Consider the following 18857-nt stretch of genomic DNA (forward strand, 5'->3'; position numbering starts at 1 on the left):
TGGCAGGGGGGAAGGATGCCGGGGGCTGCGAGTACCAGGAGATGTGGGTACCGGGGGCTGCAAATACGGGGGGGGGCTGTTGAGGTTGCCAGGGGGATGTGAGTACTGAGGGATGGGGGTACCTGGGGGATGCGAGTAGAAGAGGGCGAGGGTGCCAGGGGATGTAGGTAACCTGGGGCTGTGATTTCGGGGGGATGCGGCTGCCGGGGGCATGTAGGTACCAGGGGCATGTGGGTGCCAGGGGGATGCGGCTGCCGGGGGCATGTAGGTACCAGGGGCATGTGGGTGCCAGGGGGATGCGGGTACCAGGGCTGCGGATTCCAGGGGGATGTGGATACCCAGGGATTCGGGCGCTGGGTAACGCAGGTACCAAGGCACAGAGGTACTGGGTGGGGGTCTGCGCCTTGGTGTGCCCCCAGACCAGGAGGGGACCCAGGCAGCCGGTCCTGGAGGCCGTCCTGGGGTGCTGAGCCCCCGTCATCAGAGTGCTGGGGCTCTTGGTTGGCGCGTGGATGCGGGGGCTGTGGCTGGGGAACCGCTTCTGCCTGGCCCTGGGGTATTGGCTCTACTCAGGGACTCGGTGAGCGATGACTTCATGGCCTTATTAAGGACTAATTTCCATCTAGGCAGGGGAAAATAAACAAGTGTGGTTGTCGTTTGCCGTGGAAAGTTACCGGGGCCGTGGGGAGTTGCTGCCTGTTCTCATACATGGCCTGGATTTCTCCACTTACCTCCATGGGATGATAATCCCTAAATCCCAATGAGATTAAAGGCAGAAAGAAAGGTGGCTGGAGTTCCTCCTCCCTGCTTTCACAACGTTTCCCAGATGACGAAATCCCACATCTGTCTAACCCTGATTAACCTGTGCGCTCGGCTCATCCCCCCCACAAAAAAAAGGGGCAACGAGGGTGAATCCCCATCCCGCTTTGCTCCCGGAGCTGCGGGGAGGTGAGAGCTGGGGGAAAAGCCGTAGGCGAGGCAGGAGCTGCTGTTTTAATCACCTTATTTTTCCCGTGCCAGCAGGTCCGGAAAACCCTCTCGCAGCCATGGCGCTGGTGAAGAGCGGTTGGCTTTGGCGGCAGAGTAAGTGCAACCCTTGAGCTTTCCAGGTTGGGAGCCCCCCAGAAAAAAAACCCGGACAGGTTTTGGCTATGGGATGCGGGGAGGAGGCACAGGGAGGGAGAATGGACCCCGACCTGGGCGGTTAATCCACGGCAGCGAGGAAATCGCGGCTCAGCCGCTCACGGATTTACGTAAGAGGAGAGAGGGGCTGTCTGCCATGAAAAGAGACACACGGCTCCACGTCCGGAGTTGGATCTGGTCCCGTGTGCGCGGCAGGACAGCACCGAGATGCCCTGATGGCTTTTTTGGCAGCTTTTTTTAATTTAAAGCCACCTGGTCATGCTGCCCCGGATGCTCACGCCAGGCACGGGTGTCCTGCGAGATGCAGTGGCTCTTGCAAGGGGTGGTGGGATCTGGCTGCAAATTTGGGGGACGGTGTTGGGTCTCGTGGTATCCCACTGCACTCACTGGGGTCCTTCACCTCCTCCCCATCCCATCAGGCTCCATCCTGCGCCGCTGGAAGAGAAACTGGTTCGTCCTCTACCTGGACGGCAGCTTGGTTTACTACCACGACGAGACGCAGCGTGACATGGACGGCCGGATCCACATCAAATACAGCTGCCGGGATGTGAAGACCGGCCGCGAGTGCAGAGGTGAGCAAAGTCCCGCGTCCCCAGCCCCATCCCGTGCAGAGCTCTCCACGTAGCTGTAACCCTTTCAAATGATGCTCTGCTTGTGCTTGTGCACGTCTAGGATACCCCAAAAATAATCCCGGCTGCCTAATACACCCCTTTCTAGCTCCCAGCCAGCAGCAAGCCCTTCCCTGTGAGTTGCATGCTGCACCTTCTCTTCCATTGCTTTTCCACAGGGAAGGAAGGAGAAACTCTCCTCCTGGTTTGTGCTTGTTCAAAACATGATCCCACGGCACTGACTCATCCCTTGCCGTCTCGCACAAACAAGGAGAACAAAGCACCGGCTCGGCTCGGCCCCGGCAGCCCACGGCTGCTGCACAAAGCGCCTTTTTCTTGGGCTGCGAGTGGCAGCAATGCCGGGATGCCACAGTGGGAGCACAAACCCAAAGGTTTATGCTCACCAGAGGGTCCCGCCGAGCTTTGAGAACAGGGGAAGATGCACGAGCCTCGTGGATTTAAGATTTTTTTCTTGCTCAAGCTCATGATCCAACTCCAGCAGCGAGCATCTCGAGTTTCTACAGAATTTGGGTGCTTGCTGCAATCTGGCAAATGCAAAGCAAACACAGCTCGGCCTCGTGGCCTCGATCAGATTTCTGGCAATTTTCTGCCCTTCCATTTTCTTTCTGCCGTGGGGGTGGAAGTTTCTGCTGGTCAGCTCTTTGCTCGTCTTGGCTTTTAACCTTTGAGATCCCAACCACATCTTGCGAGTGGAGACAGAGCCGAAATTAAACCCAAATTGCAAACAGTTTTTTTAATGTCACATGAGTGGGGCAGGGGGGAATCTGGTCATGCCGGGGTAATTTGGAGCCCAACCCTCTCCCAAGAGGGTCCATGGGCAGATGGGGAGGGTCTCCGGGGCACCTCTTTCGCTGAGGCCAGATCCTGCCCCTTCCATTTCCAGATGTGCAGCCGCCCGAGGGGAAGAGCCGCGACTGCCTGCTGACCGTCGTGCTGCGGGACGGCTCCAAGACGACGCTCTGCGCTGAGAGCGAGGACGACGCCGTGTAAGCTGAAATCCCGCGGCAGCGGCACCGAAACGCCCTTGGCGGCTTTTTCATCCAAATTATCCGAGCCTGGAGCGAGCCTCGTCCCGCTCCCACCACGTCCCACCCGTGGTTAAAACCCCCCACAGCCCCTGTTTTCTCAAACACCTGCGTTCGCTCACAGGGTGATAGGCGTAGGTGGAGATTTGGATTTCCCACTGAATAATCCAGAGCCAAAAGCAGCTATTTTTAAGCAGTTGGGTCTCCTGTGAGGTGGGTTTCCCTCCCAGATGAGAAATCATCTCTTGGCCTGACTGAGGATCACTTGGGAAGGGTTTTCATCGGTATTTGGCGATAAATAGTGTGAAAGTTAAGTCTTTACTGGCTTAAGGCCATGCCCAGCAGGAGGAAACACATGCTTTTTAGCAGTGTTCCCCTTCTATTTATATCTGTAAAAACTTCAGAATTTTATTTTTATAAAAGTTTCATTTTTAAATAAAAAAGTCCAAAAAATTATAAAATAAAAAAAAGTGGGAACATTCAGCTGAACTTAGATGGAGGGAGATGTTCAGCCGTGGCCAAACTAAGCTTGATCCATTTGAGCTTGACCCCAGCTGAATGGAAATTCATCCGTTACCTGCTTTTTCCCCCCAATTTAGATGTCATTTTCCTGCCTGCCCTTGTTTTAGCTGGGGCTGTTTCCAGGGAGAGTGTTTAGCCCTGTGCCCATCCCCGTGGCGTTGGGTACCTCCTGGCACCTTCCAGTCCCCACCTATTAGCCCAGCGCTGGCTAGTAGGGCATTAAAGATTAATGCCAGCCCCGCAGCCGTATCCAGGTCACCGGTGGAGGGAGGAAGGGGGACACGTGTGTCCAGCGGAGCTGCTGTCCAGCCAAGCGGCCCCACGGGGACAATTCCCCCCGCTCCAGCACACCCCAAAACCGAGTCCCTCTTTTTTGTTTGCAGCGCTTGGAAGATGGCCGTGCTGGAGGCTAAATCCACCCCGGTGAGGCTTCATCCCCCAAAGCAAGGGTGCACCATCCCGGCACGGCCTTCGGGCAGGGCCTGGGTAGAGGTTACACCAACCCCGGGGCTGACGCTGAGCTCGGGGTGGCCCCCCAAGATCCTGCGCCCATTGAGTAAAGCCCCTGGAGCCAGACGGGGAAAAAGGTGGAGAAGCATTAGTGACAGAGCAGTCCATTCGGGATGCCACCGACGGAAGATGACAGAGCGGAGGGTGACCCTGTTCAGCAGTCTGGTGTGATGGGGGCAGAGTTACTGTGACAGGAGACACAGTTAAGGGGAACGGGGGCAGAATTTAAGGGGAACGGGGGCAGAATTTAAGGGGAACGGGGGCATGATTAAGGTGATGGGGAACACGGTTATGGTGACAGAGGCCAAGTTAAGGGGAATGGGGGCAGAGTCAAGGTGACAGGGGACGCAATTCAGGGGACCTGAGCACAGGTAGATGATTCGGGTGCTTGAGCAAAGGCTGCCCCTGGCATTTCAGACACTCTGGGCCCCCCTTTCAGCAGTGCAGGGGAACCCAAGCGATTCAGGCCCCCGTTACACATGGGGGAAACTGAGGCACGGCATCGGCATGGCCACACTGGCTGGGTTGCGGCTCCACCATACCCTGCGCAGCCCGGTCTGGGCACCAGCCTCACGCCATGCTCCCGCTGCTCCCAGGTGCATGTCTATGACCCCTACGACGACGACTACTACCAGACGGTGCCCCTCGACTCCCACCAGACCGCCTACATCAGCTCCGGCCACTACGGCCACCAGTACGGAGGTGGGTGGCCCCATCCGGTGGCATCAGGGGCGGTGGCCACATCCTGATTCACCTCATCCCTCCCCAATGTTTGTTTGATGCTTTGCCTTATTACCAACCGGGGGATGCTTAATTTGGCTGGGGGGGGGAGTGGGTCACAGCTCCCCCCTCAGCACACCGATCCCCCGAGCGATGGCTTTGCAGTTTGTAGCTCGATGCCTGGCTTCAGGAGCCGATGGGCTGAGACCCGGCAAACTCGGCGCACTGCGGCACATTCAAGGTGGGGGGCTGTTTGCCACGGTGCATCAAGGTGGGGAGGGAATGCTGGAAGGAGCCATGGCTACACGGGTGACAGCCAAAAATAGGGGTCCTCCCCTCCATCCCACTCCAGTGGCACCCCTTGGGGGAAGCGGTGCCCCTCCATCGGCATCAGGGGGGGTGCCAGGATGACAGTGTCCCCCCCCGCCACCCCCAGCTCACCCCCAATTTTTGCCTTGCAGCTCCCGGGGTGACCCACGTCATCGTGCGCGAGGATCCCTACCGGGTCTCCGGGGACCAGATGGCCTTGGGGCTGCTGGCGGGGGCTGCCACCGGCGCTGCCCTCGGCTCCTTCATGTGGATGCCATGCTGGTTTTAGCAGCCCCGCACTCTCCTCCCGCAGGATTTGGCCCCCCTCCAGCTGGGCCACAGCCCCCTTTGCCTCCCCAGCCTGGTTTAACTCACCCTTGGCTTGGTACCCGCCGCGAGCCACCCTCGGCCTCCCAAAAACAGCCTGCTCGGCCCCCTGCACCCTGGGGACAGAGATACAGCCCCAAACCCATCCCATATCCTCCTCCCAGCCCTGGCTTTTGCATTAAATAACCCCTACGTGCTTCAGAGACCCCCCAAAAACCTACCCCAAAACCCCACAGCGCCCGATTCCCATCTGCAGAGGGCCTGGGGAGCTGCCAGGGCCATCGGCAGAGGGGAGGGCGCAGCGCCCCAACCCCAAAACCTGGCTCAATTTCCCCCCCCCAAATCTCTGTAGGGAGATGGCTGTAGAAATACCTGGTTTTTGGAGCAAGGGGGATTTATTTGGGGGAAGGTGGCTGAATTTTTTTGCAGCCCTGGCTTGGCGAGGTGAAGCCGACAGCACAGCTGCTTTTTAAGAGCTTTTTTTGGCGGGAGGTTCCAGCACCGGAGTGGGATCAGGTGCTGACACGAGAGGCAACCCCAGGGGTGCTCAAGAGACAGGTTAAAGATTAAGGGGGATGAAAACCTTTGCAGGGTTTCCACCCCATTCCAGCCTCACACCGGTCCCCTGAGCCTGGCCAAGCTGGAGAAATGGTGCAAAACTCCCTGGGATTTGGGGCTAAACCCCTGGGAACTGGGGTTAAATCTCTGGGAATTGGGCTGGGAAGAGCCCTGGGAACATCACAACTTCCCCAGCCAAGCGGCAGTCACTGCGGGAGGGATGCACAATATCGTTGAGTTTCACCCTGATTTTTGGGAGGGGGAGAAATCGCTTGGGGATGAGGGCAGCTCTCCCTGGGGACCAGGGACCCTTTCTGGCAGCCAAGCCAGGATCTTCGAAGCAGCGGTTCGGGATTGAGGCGGGGACATGGTCCCTTTGGGTGGCCCTGAGGCCAGGGGACAAGCGGCACTTCTCATTTTGGCACTGCGTTGGGCAGCACCAGGCAGACGTCGAGGGAAGGGGGAGAGGCGCAGCTGCCACGCATCTCCCTTAGAGGCACGATTTAATCCTGGAGACACCATCAATATTAAAACAAAATCAAGAATTAAAAACAAAAGCCACAGCTAGATAAAAAAAAAAAAGTAACAACCAGCACCCCAGCCCACTCTTGCTGTTAAAGCCCTGGATCAGTTTGTCCCTGCTCCTGACAGGGGATCGGGATATCCCAAAACATTGTCCTCATCCTCCCCCAGCCTCCCTTGCGTTGCTGCTGCTGCAAACCCGCTCCCATTAACTGCATCGATTTTTGGAGAGGAAAAGAAAAAAAAAAAAAAAAAAAACAAAAAACTATCTGCAGTCTAATAAAGGCAGCAAAAACCGAGACCCTGCCTGCTGGTGAGTGAGGATGAGGAGGGGGCTGCTCATCCTCACCGATCTCCAGGGGGTGGGAAGGTTTGGGTCCCCCTTGACAGCTGCGTGTGGATGTCACCAGCTCCTGCATCTCCTCCTGCGCCCCTTTTCCTCCCCCTTTTTCAACTGGGAGCTCCGAGGGGAGGGACGGGCTACTGGAAAGCTCAAAACCATCCTCTGCTCCTTGCAAAAACGGGGTTTGAGCAGACCTCGCAGCACCCACACGGGGTCCCCAGCACCGCAGGCTCTCGGGGTCCCCGCTCGCAGCCTCTGAACGCGGCACGACGACCCCGAAGAGACACAGAAGGGAAAAAGCTGTCCCAGAAATCCCGCTCACCGCGGCTCCATCGCAGTGCTAGAGAACCACGATGATGTGCCGCCACAGCGGCTCCTTCCCTTGCATCTCAAGTTCAGACCCTGCGGGATGAGCCATCTCCATTCGGGAAGGGACGAGTGCAGCAAAGGGCCCTGCCAGCCCCGTTTTAAGCCTCGAGATGGCTCAAAAGCATCCCTGGGTCTATTTAATTTGCAAAGCAGAGAGAAGCTGAGGTTTGCCTGCCCCCTGCTTTTAGAAAAAATTCAGCATTTTCTAAGCCAGGGGTTCAGGCTTTCTTCCACAGCCCCTCCATCGCCGCATTAATCCCAGGACGCAAACCCCAGCTTTCAAGGGGTGGAGAGGAGAAGGATCCAGCCCCATCCACCCCTCTGCGCCCTCATCCCTTCTGCCTTCTATTTCCCAGCCCAGGTCCCCCGTACGGCACACTCACCTCTACACCTCCCCACGGCATCGCGCGTGCTCTCTTCTGCCGCCGATCCCCAGACCCCCGCAGTTATTTCTGCTGCAACCTGCAACGGGAAAGGGGTAGTGGGGACATGACACAGAAATGAAACAACAAACCCACGACTGCTTTTAGGATGCACATCAGATGGGAAACGAGCTGCGTGGAGGCCGAACACTGCTTAGATCTGCTCCCTCCTGAATCCGCACTTGGCCCCGTCTAACAGAGGAGGCTGCTGTCCCGTTTTCCGACCTATTTTCCATCATCACTTCTACCTAAACTTGTCCCTGCAGGACCAGAAGACCCTTTGTAGGGTGACCCCCCCCCACCCTGGTCCCAAAGGCAGGGCTTTGGGAGCCACAGCCCTTTCCTCCGCGTGGCTGGAAACGAGCCAGGGAGCAGGACCCGCTGCAGGGCAGAGGGATGGGGCATCCCCACGGCGAGCGGAGTCCAGCCAGGGAGGGCGTCCATCTCCTGTCCCCACCACCAGGTCCCAAGGTACAGGGGTACAAGGGTCAAGTCTGGTTTGGCTCCGGGGCTGCGCAAAACCCCAGCTGGTGCCGCTGCCAATTAGTGCCGATGGAGACTCCCCGGTGCCGTCCCATCTGCCAGGAAGCAGAGCAGCGCGTCTGGCTGTTAACGAAGCAGCCTGGGATGCGGAGCCCCCCCCCAGGGTTGAGCCCAGCTCCGGTGGGAATAAAGCATCAGCACAACCTGCGGGAGCAAGACCATTTGGGCTAGGCAGGGAAGAGGCAGTTGTAGGGACACACCAAGCAGGGGGATGTCCCCTAAACCCTTTTTTCTCAGGGACTTCAGCAATCCTGGGCGTTGGCAGATCTGGGAAAAGAGGGAGCTTTTCCTGAGCAAGCCCATCTCCAGCGCCAGGCCAGGAGCGGCTAGCAGGCAGTTACCGCACAAGGTGCTTAACCCAAGGGTGAGACATGCCTGGAGATGGAAACATCTGGAAACGCTTCGCCGAGAGCAGCACGACCTGGAAATCAGCACTCCTTTCCACGCCACGTCCAGCTGCTGACCTGCAAAAGCTCCTTTTCCCCAGCTCAGACAGACCCCCAAGCTCCCCATCCCTGTGGTACCTGAACATCCCAGGGATGATCCCGCTTCTCTCCTACCGTATGGGGCTGTGCCCATCTCCTGAAGACCCACAGACACCAAGTGATCCAGGCAAGGCCACCGGGAAGGGCAGCAATGGACCAGCACGTGCCTCCAGCAGCGATTCCTGGGGTCTTCGCGCTGTCGGTGGGAGCAGCTGATGGCAGCCAGACCCCTCGCTAGGAAGCTAAATGAGGGAGCAATTAAATAGGTTATAAAGAAATTTGGAAGCATAAACAATAGAAGCCATCATCCACAAACCACCTGGCTTGGTTTCCGCTCCGCTCAGGTGTTGGCCCACAGGAGAGGGGCTTCCTGGGGGCCTTCGGTGCCAACTAGGACTGACGCCGCACAGGACCAGCGGGACAAGAAGTGCCGAAAACCAGAAATTAGGGTTGACCCACTCCATTCGCACTCAAATACAGACTCATCTGACCCCTCTCTCCCAGCAGTAAGGGCTGCCGAAGCCCCAAACGCCGGCGAAAGCCCAGAACAACTCAAAAAACCCTCCGAAATGAGGATTAACGCGGTGGGACCAGGCTCAAGATGTTAACATCCAAGTATGCCCACAAACTGCCTTATAGATTCGTCCCTGAGTGTCACAACAAAGGAATCAGCTGGAAGCTGCTTGACCCTCGCTGCGATCAAAAACCACTTATCTGGAAATAAAGCAGCTGCATTGCAGGCCACTACGCCTCAGCAAATGTCAGGATCAAGCCTCAAATTTCCACCCTCTTCCCCAGCTTGGATAAAAGCGGGAAAGGTCAGTGCCAACTCCACCACCAGCCCTGCAAGCATCGATAAACCCCATTTTCTCCCTCAAACACCCCGTATCCGAGGTCACGCAGCACCGCGGATGGACCCATTGGCTGCGCAGGGGGGATACAGAGTGATTTCAGTGCTTTCATTAGCGGCAACTTTAATCAAGGCTTTTAACACAACCCTCGTTCCACACGCGCTCTCTGGGTGGCCGACAGCAAGCACTCAAAATGGCTTTAATTTATACCCAAAACCTCAGAAACAGGTGGCAAGCCTGGAAGATTCGATTCGGAAACAGCGCTTGTGGAGAGCCTCCTCCCTCCGAACCCAGCAGGGCAGAACCGCGGGGCAGCAGGAGCATCACCTGGCTGCCTCCACCCCGAGCTGCCTTCAGCCCTGCCCTACTCCTCATCCTCCAGGGAACGGCAGAGCTGCTCATGTCATTGCAATTCAGCTGGCGTTTAACTGCCGGCACGCCTCAGCCAGGCGTTTACGGCATCCGTCTGGGCAGTCGGTTACGTTCAGGCGCTACAAGAGGATCCCAAATACCTTTTAAAAAGCCATGTTCGACTTTGGCACGCGGTCCGACCAGGTGGAGAAGGAAAGGTTGTTAAAGACAGGGTTAAAATAAAAAAAAAAGAAAAAAAAAAGAAAAAAAGGTCCTTTCGCAAATCGATGAAAAACCAAGCCCAGCAAGTCTGGAAACCCCAGCTCAGGCAATGACAGAGCAGCAGAGGAGGAGGCTGAGCACCGAGCGCTATGGCAGTGCAGACGGGAGAGGCTGTTTTGAGGTCCGGGTGTTTGCAGCTGCTCTCCTGACTGCGGGAGCATTGGCGGCCTCTGCCGCAGCCACGTCGCAGGTAAAGAAGCAGCCTGCCCACCCTCCATTTATCTTCCTTTCGGAGCTGGTACATGCCCAGCATGGAAAAAGGTGCTGCTGCATCAGGTAGAGCCCTCTCACTGTCTAGTTTGCTGAGGATTTGGGCGCTGGAAGCAAACCCGACACTGTGTGGCGAGGGGATGGCGTCGGCTGCTGCGGCAGCTCTGCAGATGCTGCTAGGAGAATGCCGCGGCTCTTCCAGCTTGGCAAAATCAGCGCTGACCCTTCCAGCGGAGCAGACAAAGAAGCCATCAGCAAACGCCAGCATGAGGCACTCTCTAATCCGAGCCAGACACTCCCTACCTGACTTCATAGCCAATAAAAACCAACAAGGTTGGAAGCAGAGAGCTTGACCTGCTGCAGCCGCGAGCTAACGGCCAGGACCAGCATCCTGCGCCCTAGCTGATGTGTGCCCCCGGACCATGCCTTGCTCAGAGACAGCCCCTTCTCTGTAGTTTAATCCAGCTCCCTTTTATAGATGGGAAATTGAGGTACTGGTATTTGAGGTGACAGCCCCAAGGCTACATACAGCAGCAGCATGAAGGTAATTCAGCAGAAACGGGGAGCAGTGAGGGATTGAGACCATCACGCTTCAGTGCTACCCGGGAGACAACACCCACTGAAGTTCAACTCCTTCCAAACCCACTGTTGAGAGGTGAACGTGGTGTTTTCAGCTGCTCCCACCCAGGGCAGAACCTGGGTGCCAGGTACAAGGAACAGAAGCTCCCCGCAGTGACAAAATCCTTTTCCAGTGACCTGTCCCCATACAGCCTCACCATACGGCTGTTCCCATATCACTAATTCCAGCACATCTCCACAGCTACAAGACTATGTTCAAGTTTCTTGCTTGCCAAATTTCACGACCAATTTACTGACAGTCCTTTTAATATAGGAGAGCTTGAACAAGTGACAGAGGTTAGGCTGCTGGTGTTACCAGACCAAAAAAAACCCCAGTTAATTTCCCTAGCATACTAGACACGGATAACTCTGTCAAAGAGCATCTATTACTGGTACTCACCTACCCGTCCCCGCAGCCCTCGTCTGCAATCTCCAGCAAGATGGAGGCTTAAGGAGGATCCTCCTCAAGGTGGGGTTGGTCCACCCGCGCTCACCGGCTATCGCAGAGCAGGCACCCAGGGAAGCCGAAGCAGGCAGCAGTGCAGCCGCACAACGCGCCCGAATCACCTTTGTGAAAGGGAAGGGAGGAAACGGCTGGATTTCGAGAGCGAGAAGGGACCAGACAGGCACACTTGCAGCAGGCAGAGGACATGCTCTCTGTACCCGTCCTCGATATCACTCGTCGATCACTGGAAACAATCGCAGAGACACCGTATAGAACCGGAGTGACAGTAAGCACACAACTCCACCATCTTTCCTCCCACAAAAAAAAAAAAAACCAAACCCAAAACACCCCCCCCCCAAACTTACTCTTGCCCTTAAAAAAGCCTCCTGCATGCTTCAAACCCCAAAAGCATGAGCCTGAGGCCCTGCACCCCCTGCGTCCGAACCTGCGTTCTGATGGACATACTTAGAGAAGAGACCCAGAGCTTTCCAATGAGACAGGTATTTATTTAGTTCAAGCGCTAAGGATTTTTGTTGTTGTTGTTGTTTCATATTATCAAACAGAGCTGAGGTACCAGTGACATTCCAACATGAAGAAAAGGAACCTTTTTCCCCTTATACAATTTCTTCAACTACTTGTATCAAGACAAAAAGTGAGTAATGGAATAGCTGCATAATGTACTGTACAACAATCAAGCCAGAGTGGGGAGGAGAAAAGAAACAGAGCAGAAACCTTCACTGTTTACAAAATCATCATTAAAAAAGTCTGTTCCCATGGTTCTACTGGCCATGTCGATGGAGCAAAAGAAAATTAAAACCTAAAACCTGATAGACGGATGGAGCGAGGAATTATGGTGCAAAAAAAATTAAGACTGTGTTGCTCCTGTGCTCACTTTGGAAGTGTCTTTTCTCTGGAAAACCAGGATTAGGACAGGATTGAGTCCTGTAGTCACGTTAAGCACTGACTATCAGCAAGGACATACGTTAAAACATACCTGGCTGTCCTGAGCAGACCTCAGGGCCCTCCTGGGGGTTAAATGCCAAACAACTGACGACTCGTCCTTGTTCCTGCAACCACAGGGCTGTGTTGAACATGGAGCTTGTGGGCACGCTCCTTTCTAGACCTTTTTTTAGAGCAAGTTATAACGGGCCCATTGAACAAACCTGATCCCAGACATGCAGCCTCTCTCCACAAGCAGCTTCCATTAAAAGCAGCCGAGCTGCTCGTCCACCATAACCCGTACATGCTAAGCCAGCTCCTTGCAAATCCAGTGCTTAAAGCTTCTAACTATGGGAAACGTAGGGGTTTGGTTATATCAGAGGCAAAAAAGTATGTGCTTGTGGAAAACAGCAAATGATGGCCAACGTAAGTTGCATGAAGAACCAAAGGGGTAAAAAAAAAAACCAAACCAAAAACCAAAAGAAACCCAAAACGAAAAAGCAGCAAGATGAACCATTTTTGCACAGTTAAGAACAGTACAATACAGGAAAAGCAGCCAGGTTTCCTTCCCCCCAAGAGTTTCTTTTAAATAAAGAATGATCCTTTGTCACATATCATTGATGTTTATTTCAAGACATGCCACGTCAAAAAAACTCGCCTTTAATATTGCATTATAAAAGCACTTTACATCTCATTCTGCCTTTAAGTTATTGTTGTGCAGAGTTGCTATAAACCCAGGGCAGGGCACGAGTCTAGCATTCATTTCAGGAATGAAGAATTCCAAATCTTTTATGCCCATTTCCTGGTGAAAGTGGTGGTGAGGACGATTCCCTTTCTCTTCCCCGGTTGGTTATCTTAGATGGTAGAGGGGCAGAAGAGAACAAAGGAGGAGCCTGAATATTTGCTTGCAATTGTTCATTTAAGTAGCAATCGCAACACAGACTCAAGAATTCCTTCCTGCACTGTAACTCAGCCATATTCGCCCAGCAAACAATGTATTTACAATTGTGTTTATTAACTTACACAGCAACTTCACAATGACTAGTAAAGATTAAAAGGGTGCACTTCTAGTGTGTTCGATTCCGTGTTTCTCGGGTAGCTACATCTCGCAACATCAGCAAAGCTCTAAACAGATTCCTCAGCAAAACAAAACATAATTACTGAAAATAGTAAAAAATTAAGCAAAGAAATAAATATCAAAGAAAAATGATTAATTGTAAGCCTAGTTAAATAGAAAACTAAATTACTACTTATTTAACCAAACTATACAGCTCTAGTGAACCGAACTAAACCAACTTGGAAGACTGAACATAAAAAAAAAAAAGCTAAAAAATAAAGGCATAAATCTGCATAATCGTAAGTTGGTTTCCATCCTATTAAACTCCCTTCCTTTCCATCTAAGATCTCTCAACTAGATTTCTGTATGATCAAAGTAAACACCCTCTTCCCCAGTCAACCTACGACCACGCTATGGAAAAGCGGGAGCGACTCCCCCTTTCCATTACCCCCTCTCTCCCAGCCGTGAACTGGCCTGTGAGCACAGCATCTCCACTGGGTAATCCAGCTGCTCTTTCCTCTTTCTGCCAAATTTAAAAGGTTTCAATCCGCTTCAGCAGGTTTTAGTGCCAGTCCTGAATTCACTTAATATTTCCCCTAAAAAAAGAAGCAAACCGCTTTCTCCTCCAAACAGCTGAAAACATTATGTTCCCATCTCTCAGGCAGTAACAATTTATTTCATTGGTGTTCTACATAAAAGAAAAAAAAAAATTGCTCTTAAAACTCATCTTGCACTCGAAACATATTTCCCTGTTTCCTGCAAGTGTTTTGCTAATGCACATCCACCCTCTCCTTCCCCCCCAAATCCTCCAGAAGCCATTCATCCAGTTCAGAAAGACACTTTGTATTTCTCAGTATTCTTTCTTGGAAATGTGTTCACATTGCCTCTGCAAGAACTAAAAAATCCAGTAGCCTTTTGTGGTGTCGAAACCCCCGCTAAGGTTGGTTTCCAAAAACATTTGGGGGTTTGAAAACCAGTCAGACTATCTCTGCTCAAAAGATTAAGAGCTTGGTTTTAATTTTTTTATTATTGTAAGGATAAGCATTTAACCCTCAGCATATACCACCTCCGCTTGCATTTCTGACTGCCGTCTAGTCATTTCCAGTTTGTTAGAGAAATCAAATGGGTAAGATTTGCGAGCATTCTTCTGCACATACATCTCGTCTAAGTCCAATTCAAAACTTACTCAGTTTCCATCATTTCAAAGTGCAATATCATAACATATTAAAAAAGGAACAAATATTAAGAAATTGTACCTATTTTTTTTAAAGTTATAACTAGAATATGCTGGAATATTTTGGCTTTTTTTTTCTTATAAATAATGAAGACACTGACATTTTCTTTGTGTGTGTGTGTGTGTGTGTGTGTGTGCTTGTGAAGCTAATAGATCATCTCCACGAGACAGCCAGCGATGATGAACTGCAATACGTTATTACTGAAAGGGGAAGGTTCAAGCCAATATTCACACTGCAGTCAATGAAGAGTAAAGGGAGGGAAAGCAGTGATGTTCTGGAGAAAGGTAGAAGCCACATGGTATTAGCAGGAACAGCCTCCTTCACTGACAGGCTGCTCTTGAGGCTTTTCCAGTTTTATGTCAATCACTGGAAGAAAGAAGTTAAGGCAAAGAAATATCCAAGTCTGTTTCCCTACCAAGCACTGGTGGGGCAGGATTTTGACTGGCATTTTCAGTTCAGTATTGCCCACTGAAATACTTGAAAAGTATTTTCAAAAAGCTCTTGAAAAGACCAGCTTCAAAACAAAGTCAAGATACAGGTTTCTCAGCAGCCCCGCTTGCCCTGGCATTAGCACGTTCTTAAGTACATAGCAGAAATAATGTCAGACCCCAAACGTCTGTCTTTAACCAGAGTCTGCTCCTCCCCAGCTATCTCTTCTCATTCTAAAGTGACTGCTACAGTAATTAAAGATGTATACGCTGAAAGGTGGGTCTAATCATCATTTCCAGAGGGAACCAGTAACAGCTTGGAAACTCCCAGTTTCAAATCAATGCTGGATTCAGCCTTCCAGCACTGAGAGCAGCACCTGCAGCTGGTGGGCACCCAGGAGGGGCTCTATCTGCTGGCTCAAAGAACAACGAAGCCCTGGAGATAGCAGGAGTCTGGAGGAAACCAGGGAAGGAAAGCTCGCTTCCTTCTCAAACTCCTGCTCCTCTATACTTCACTGCCAACTGGCAAGTATTTCCCTCTCGCTCCCCTGTCCGCACGCAGCTTTGGACAGGCAGGAGAGGCTGTTTGGGTTTGAATACAGATGGCAGCGTGTGCTCTGCTAAGAGAATCCCCCAGCAGCATATTCTAGCGAGGCCATTCCTTCTCACGCTGTGCCCATCACTAACCCCCGAGTACTTACACCACCCACAGCTCGCAGATGCGATGCTCCTCCGTACATGCCATCCTGAACTCTCCCATCAATCCTTCCTCTAGTTAAACTGCTCTGCTCACCCCGCTGCCAGCCAACAAAACCCCTACTGCCTCCCTGAACTCACCCCTTGCAACGACAGCTAATATCCAAGAAGAACATAAGGTCGCTGGAGAGCTTGCTGCTCTGAACCAGCCTGTGATAAGCTACTCCCTTTGTGGCGCTCCAATTCCCGACTGATGCCCTACAGTTACAACGCTTACGCAGCCTTTCACAGGAGGAGCTTTGAACACTAATCCCCAAACCCGACTCAAGGCAGTTCAGCAAAAGTCTCAAGCGTTTCCCTTATCAGTTAACACAGAGGCAAACAGGTCACACAGCTGGTACTTCCAACTTATTTCTTTAGGGGGTTGAAGTTGCTTCTTACAGAGGTTGGGAGAAAATAAACACAAAAAGGGAAACAAAAGACCAGTAATCCGTCTGAAATATTTGGTCTGTTTGTTTCGCTGACCTAAACCTCGACACACATTTATAAGAGTCAGAGATGCTCAAAATGAGCCTTGCCAGCTTCATCACCAAACACAAGCAGTTCAAGATCCTTGAACCCTCAACGTTCTGCAAAAAAAGCCTATGGAAAACCCCCCACTATTAATCCTAGTAAAGCTGTCTGGGAGACAATTGTATTCAATTTCTGCTATCTGCAGCCTGCAGGAAGTCAAATTCAAAGTGCCCTTATTGCACTCCCATTTAGAGACCAGTGATCAAACTCCCTGATAGGGAAACTGCAGGCCCATCAGCCAGTGCCTGTGCATGCTACTACCATCCTCATTAATAAAGATGGTTGCTCATTAACCTTTTGGTGACCTGCATAACAAAGTATTTTTGATCAATCAAGTCTATATCGCACAAAGCTTGTGCCTTAGCAGTTGCAACCCACAGCTTCCCAAATCCTCCTTTCCCCTCCGCAGTAAGATACTCTACAGGAGATGTAGTCTGAGCACCAAGCTTGTCCCCCTCTGACAGTTCCTGCCACATCCTTCCTCCAAAGTACCACTTGTCCTCCATTTACCAGCTGCCGGCTACATGATCGCTGCTGCAAATAAAACTGACAACCCTGAAAAAAAGTTCCTCCACTCAAAAAAGCTTACCCCCTTCTAGCATCTCATCAACTCTTTCAATCAAGATGCAATGCAACCCCTCTTTGCTCCCACCTGGAAGCACCCACCGTGGTTTCCCCCACTCTTTGTCCATTCACCTCCCATCCAGCACTCTTGCTGCAGGAGGAGCTGTGTGCAGAGGCAAGCAGCCCTCTCTCTCCACTTTCTGCATTACCTGTCCTCTCTAATCCAAGGGAGCAGAAATAGGTATTCAGCTGGAGCAGAGACTGTAAGTGGCTCAGTTACCACAGAACTTCTCTCACCTTCAGAACTATGCTGAACAACCACAATCACTCCTACAGTTCCGTCACAAGCCACCCACAAAAGCACCTTCATGGGCTTAACTGCCCTCCCAAAACACACCCAGCTGGCCAGGTAAGCGATTCAGATTTAGCCATACTGCTTGTTATGCAGAAAGCTTTATCCCTTTTCCATCCCTCATGCCACCTCCTTTCCTTTGCCCAAGACTGATCCCTTCAGTTGAGTCTTCTCCTCCCTCACACCACACAGATGCCTGCCCAGAGCTGCCTGGGGTCAAGCACTGCGACAGGCTGCCCTGGGAGGTTATGGGATGTCCATCCTTGGACATGTCTGAAGTTTCCCTGAACACGACCCTGAGAAACTGGCCTGATTTTGGCGTTAGCCTTGCTTTGAGCAGGAGGGTTGGAGAAGGGACCTACAGAGGTCCCTTCCACCCTAGCTTATTCTAGGACTCTGCAGGTCAAATCTGCAAGAGCCATAGAGTTTTTTTCAGGGCTCTTTGCAGCTGTTTTCTCCCACTTCATAGTCTCCCCCTCCCTCCTCACATCCAACCTCCTCAGACACCAAGCATCTGGATCTGACTGCACCCTTCTGCACCTTCCCGTTGTCTTTCATTCAGCTGTCCTCACTTTTATACTACCTCACAGCCCTAAGCATCCCTACTTCCCCTGCTTTACAGTAGGGGCCTCCACGCTTAACACTCCTAGTCCCAGCCTTCTATCCCACCAGGCCTTCTTCCTCAGGACTTCGCCCCTATTCCCCCTCTCAGGCCTCTTTTTAGGATGTCCATAAGCTGACCGAGGGCTGCAGGAGAGAGATTGTTCCCTCCTCCTTCATCCTTGTTATTCAGGGCCTGCATTTTCCTCGTCCACGGTAATGCCTGGCAGCGCTTTGCCACCACTGAATCGCAGCACAGACGCATAAAGGATACTGTCTTCTCTACTTTTGTCTTGTGTGCTTTCCATTCCAGGCAAGGCAGCTGCCACGCGTCGGAAAAGCTGCAAAAAACCACACAGGGAACAGATCAAAACAATCGTACTTTAAAGAGTGCACCCCAGTTGATACAGTTCAAACAATGATTCAATACATCCTTTGGTACTATTTACACTGCTTACACCAAAAAGCCTGACACCAAACATAACCTTTATTCTTACGAAAAGGCAAACCACATTTTTGTTGTTATTGAAGATCAAATGTTACTGGCTACAAGCAGCAAACCTTCTACCACCTTCTCTGCAAATATGCTCCGTTTGGAATCCAGCATTTCCACTTCACATCTGCCATAGATGTCCACAGACCCCCAACAACTTCCCCAAGTCAGATGAGAACTCCACCTTCACACCTGCACAGAGTATTCGCTACACAGGAGCATGGACACACTGATAAAGTCAAACACAACATCCAGGAGTCTGTCACCAATATTGGCCAAGCTAGCACATATGGAAGAGCGTCAGAATAGGGCATGTACGTAATGACATCCCCTAAGCACCTTCTTCCAGGGTCCACGTTATCTGTGGCTCAGGCTCCCTATGAACCAGACAAAGAATCTTTCCTTCAGGAATTTGCCCAATCCTTTTCTGAGCACCCTCAACTTTCAGTACCCACTCCATCATTATCATTTGTCCATACTCAGGGTATAAAACACAGAGCAGGAACAAGTGTCAAGAGCACTTGCAATCCCAAAGCAGTTGTTCTACCTCTCACTTGGACATTGTCTCCTAGCAAGGTCTTAGCTCCAAACTCTCTTTGTAGTTTTATTCCACTTGAAGGAGGCTGAGAGATAAGACTGAACAGGATCAACTCCCTCTCCTGCATTTCCTACCTTTGCCCCTGAGGGTCAAACTTCTGGTTCCTACCACATGGCTTTTCCCCAGCCCTCTGGGCAA

The 18857-nt window shown here is 52.1% G+C and overlaps 2 protein-coding genes across 5 annotated transcripts in view; one reads left to right on the forward strand and one right to left on the reverse strand.

The window, feature by feature from the left end:
- PLEKHB1 (pleckstrin homology domain containing, family B (evectins) member 1) overlaps window positions 1-6300 on the forward strand; it is a 10178-nt gene extending 3878 nt beyond the window's left edge. Inside the window, exons 4-9 of one of the 2 annotated variants that reach the window (XM_010576642.1) lie at window positions 1021-1083; window positions 1563-1715; window positions 2656-2758; window positions 3703-3742; window positions 4426-4531; window positions 5011-6300. In XM_010576642.1, the coding sequence (XP_010574944.1) occupies window positions 1047-1083; window positions 1563-1715; window positions 2656-2758; window positions 3703-3742; window positions 4426-4531; window positions 5011-5147 (576 nt within the window). In that variant the 5' untranslated portion in view covers window positions 1021-1046 and the 3' untranslated portion in view covers window positions 5148-6300. The remainder of the gene's footprint in view (window positions 1-1020; window positions 1084-1562; window positions 1716-2655; window positions 2759-3702; window positions 3743-4425; window positions 4532-5010) is intronic. The other variant, XM_010576641.1, reaches the window with a different exon arrangement.
- Window positions 6301-12726: 6426 nt separating this feature from the next.
- Window positions 12727-18857, reverse strand: part of RAB6A (RAB6A, member RAS oncogene family) — a 64033-nt gene continuing 57902 nt past the window's right edge. For all 3 annotated transcript variants that reach the window (XM_010576645.1, XM_010576644.1, XM_010576643.1), the window contains 2 exons: window positions 17903-17969; window positions 12727-14781 (listed from right to left, as the gene is read on the reverse strand). In XM_010576645.1, coding sequence (XP_010574947.1) covers window positions 14717-14781; window positions 17903-17969 — 132 coding nt within the window. In that variant the 3' untranslated portion in view covers window positions 12727-14716. The remainder of the gene's footprint in view (window positions 14782-17902; window positions 17970-18857) is intronic.

Source organism: Haliaeetus leucocephalus, unplaced genomic scaffold (assembly GCF_000737465.1).
Source record: "Haliaeetus leucocephalus isolate CR32 unplaced genomic scaffold, Haliaeetus_leucocephalus-4.0 Scaffold536, whole genome shotgun sequence".
In the NCBI taxonomy this organism is placed as follows: Eukaryota; Metazoa; Chordata; class Aves; order Accipitriformes; family Accipitridae; genus Haliaeetus; species Haliaeetus leucocephalus.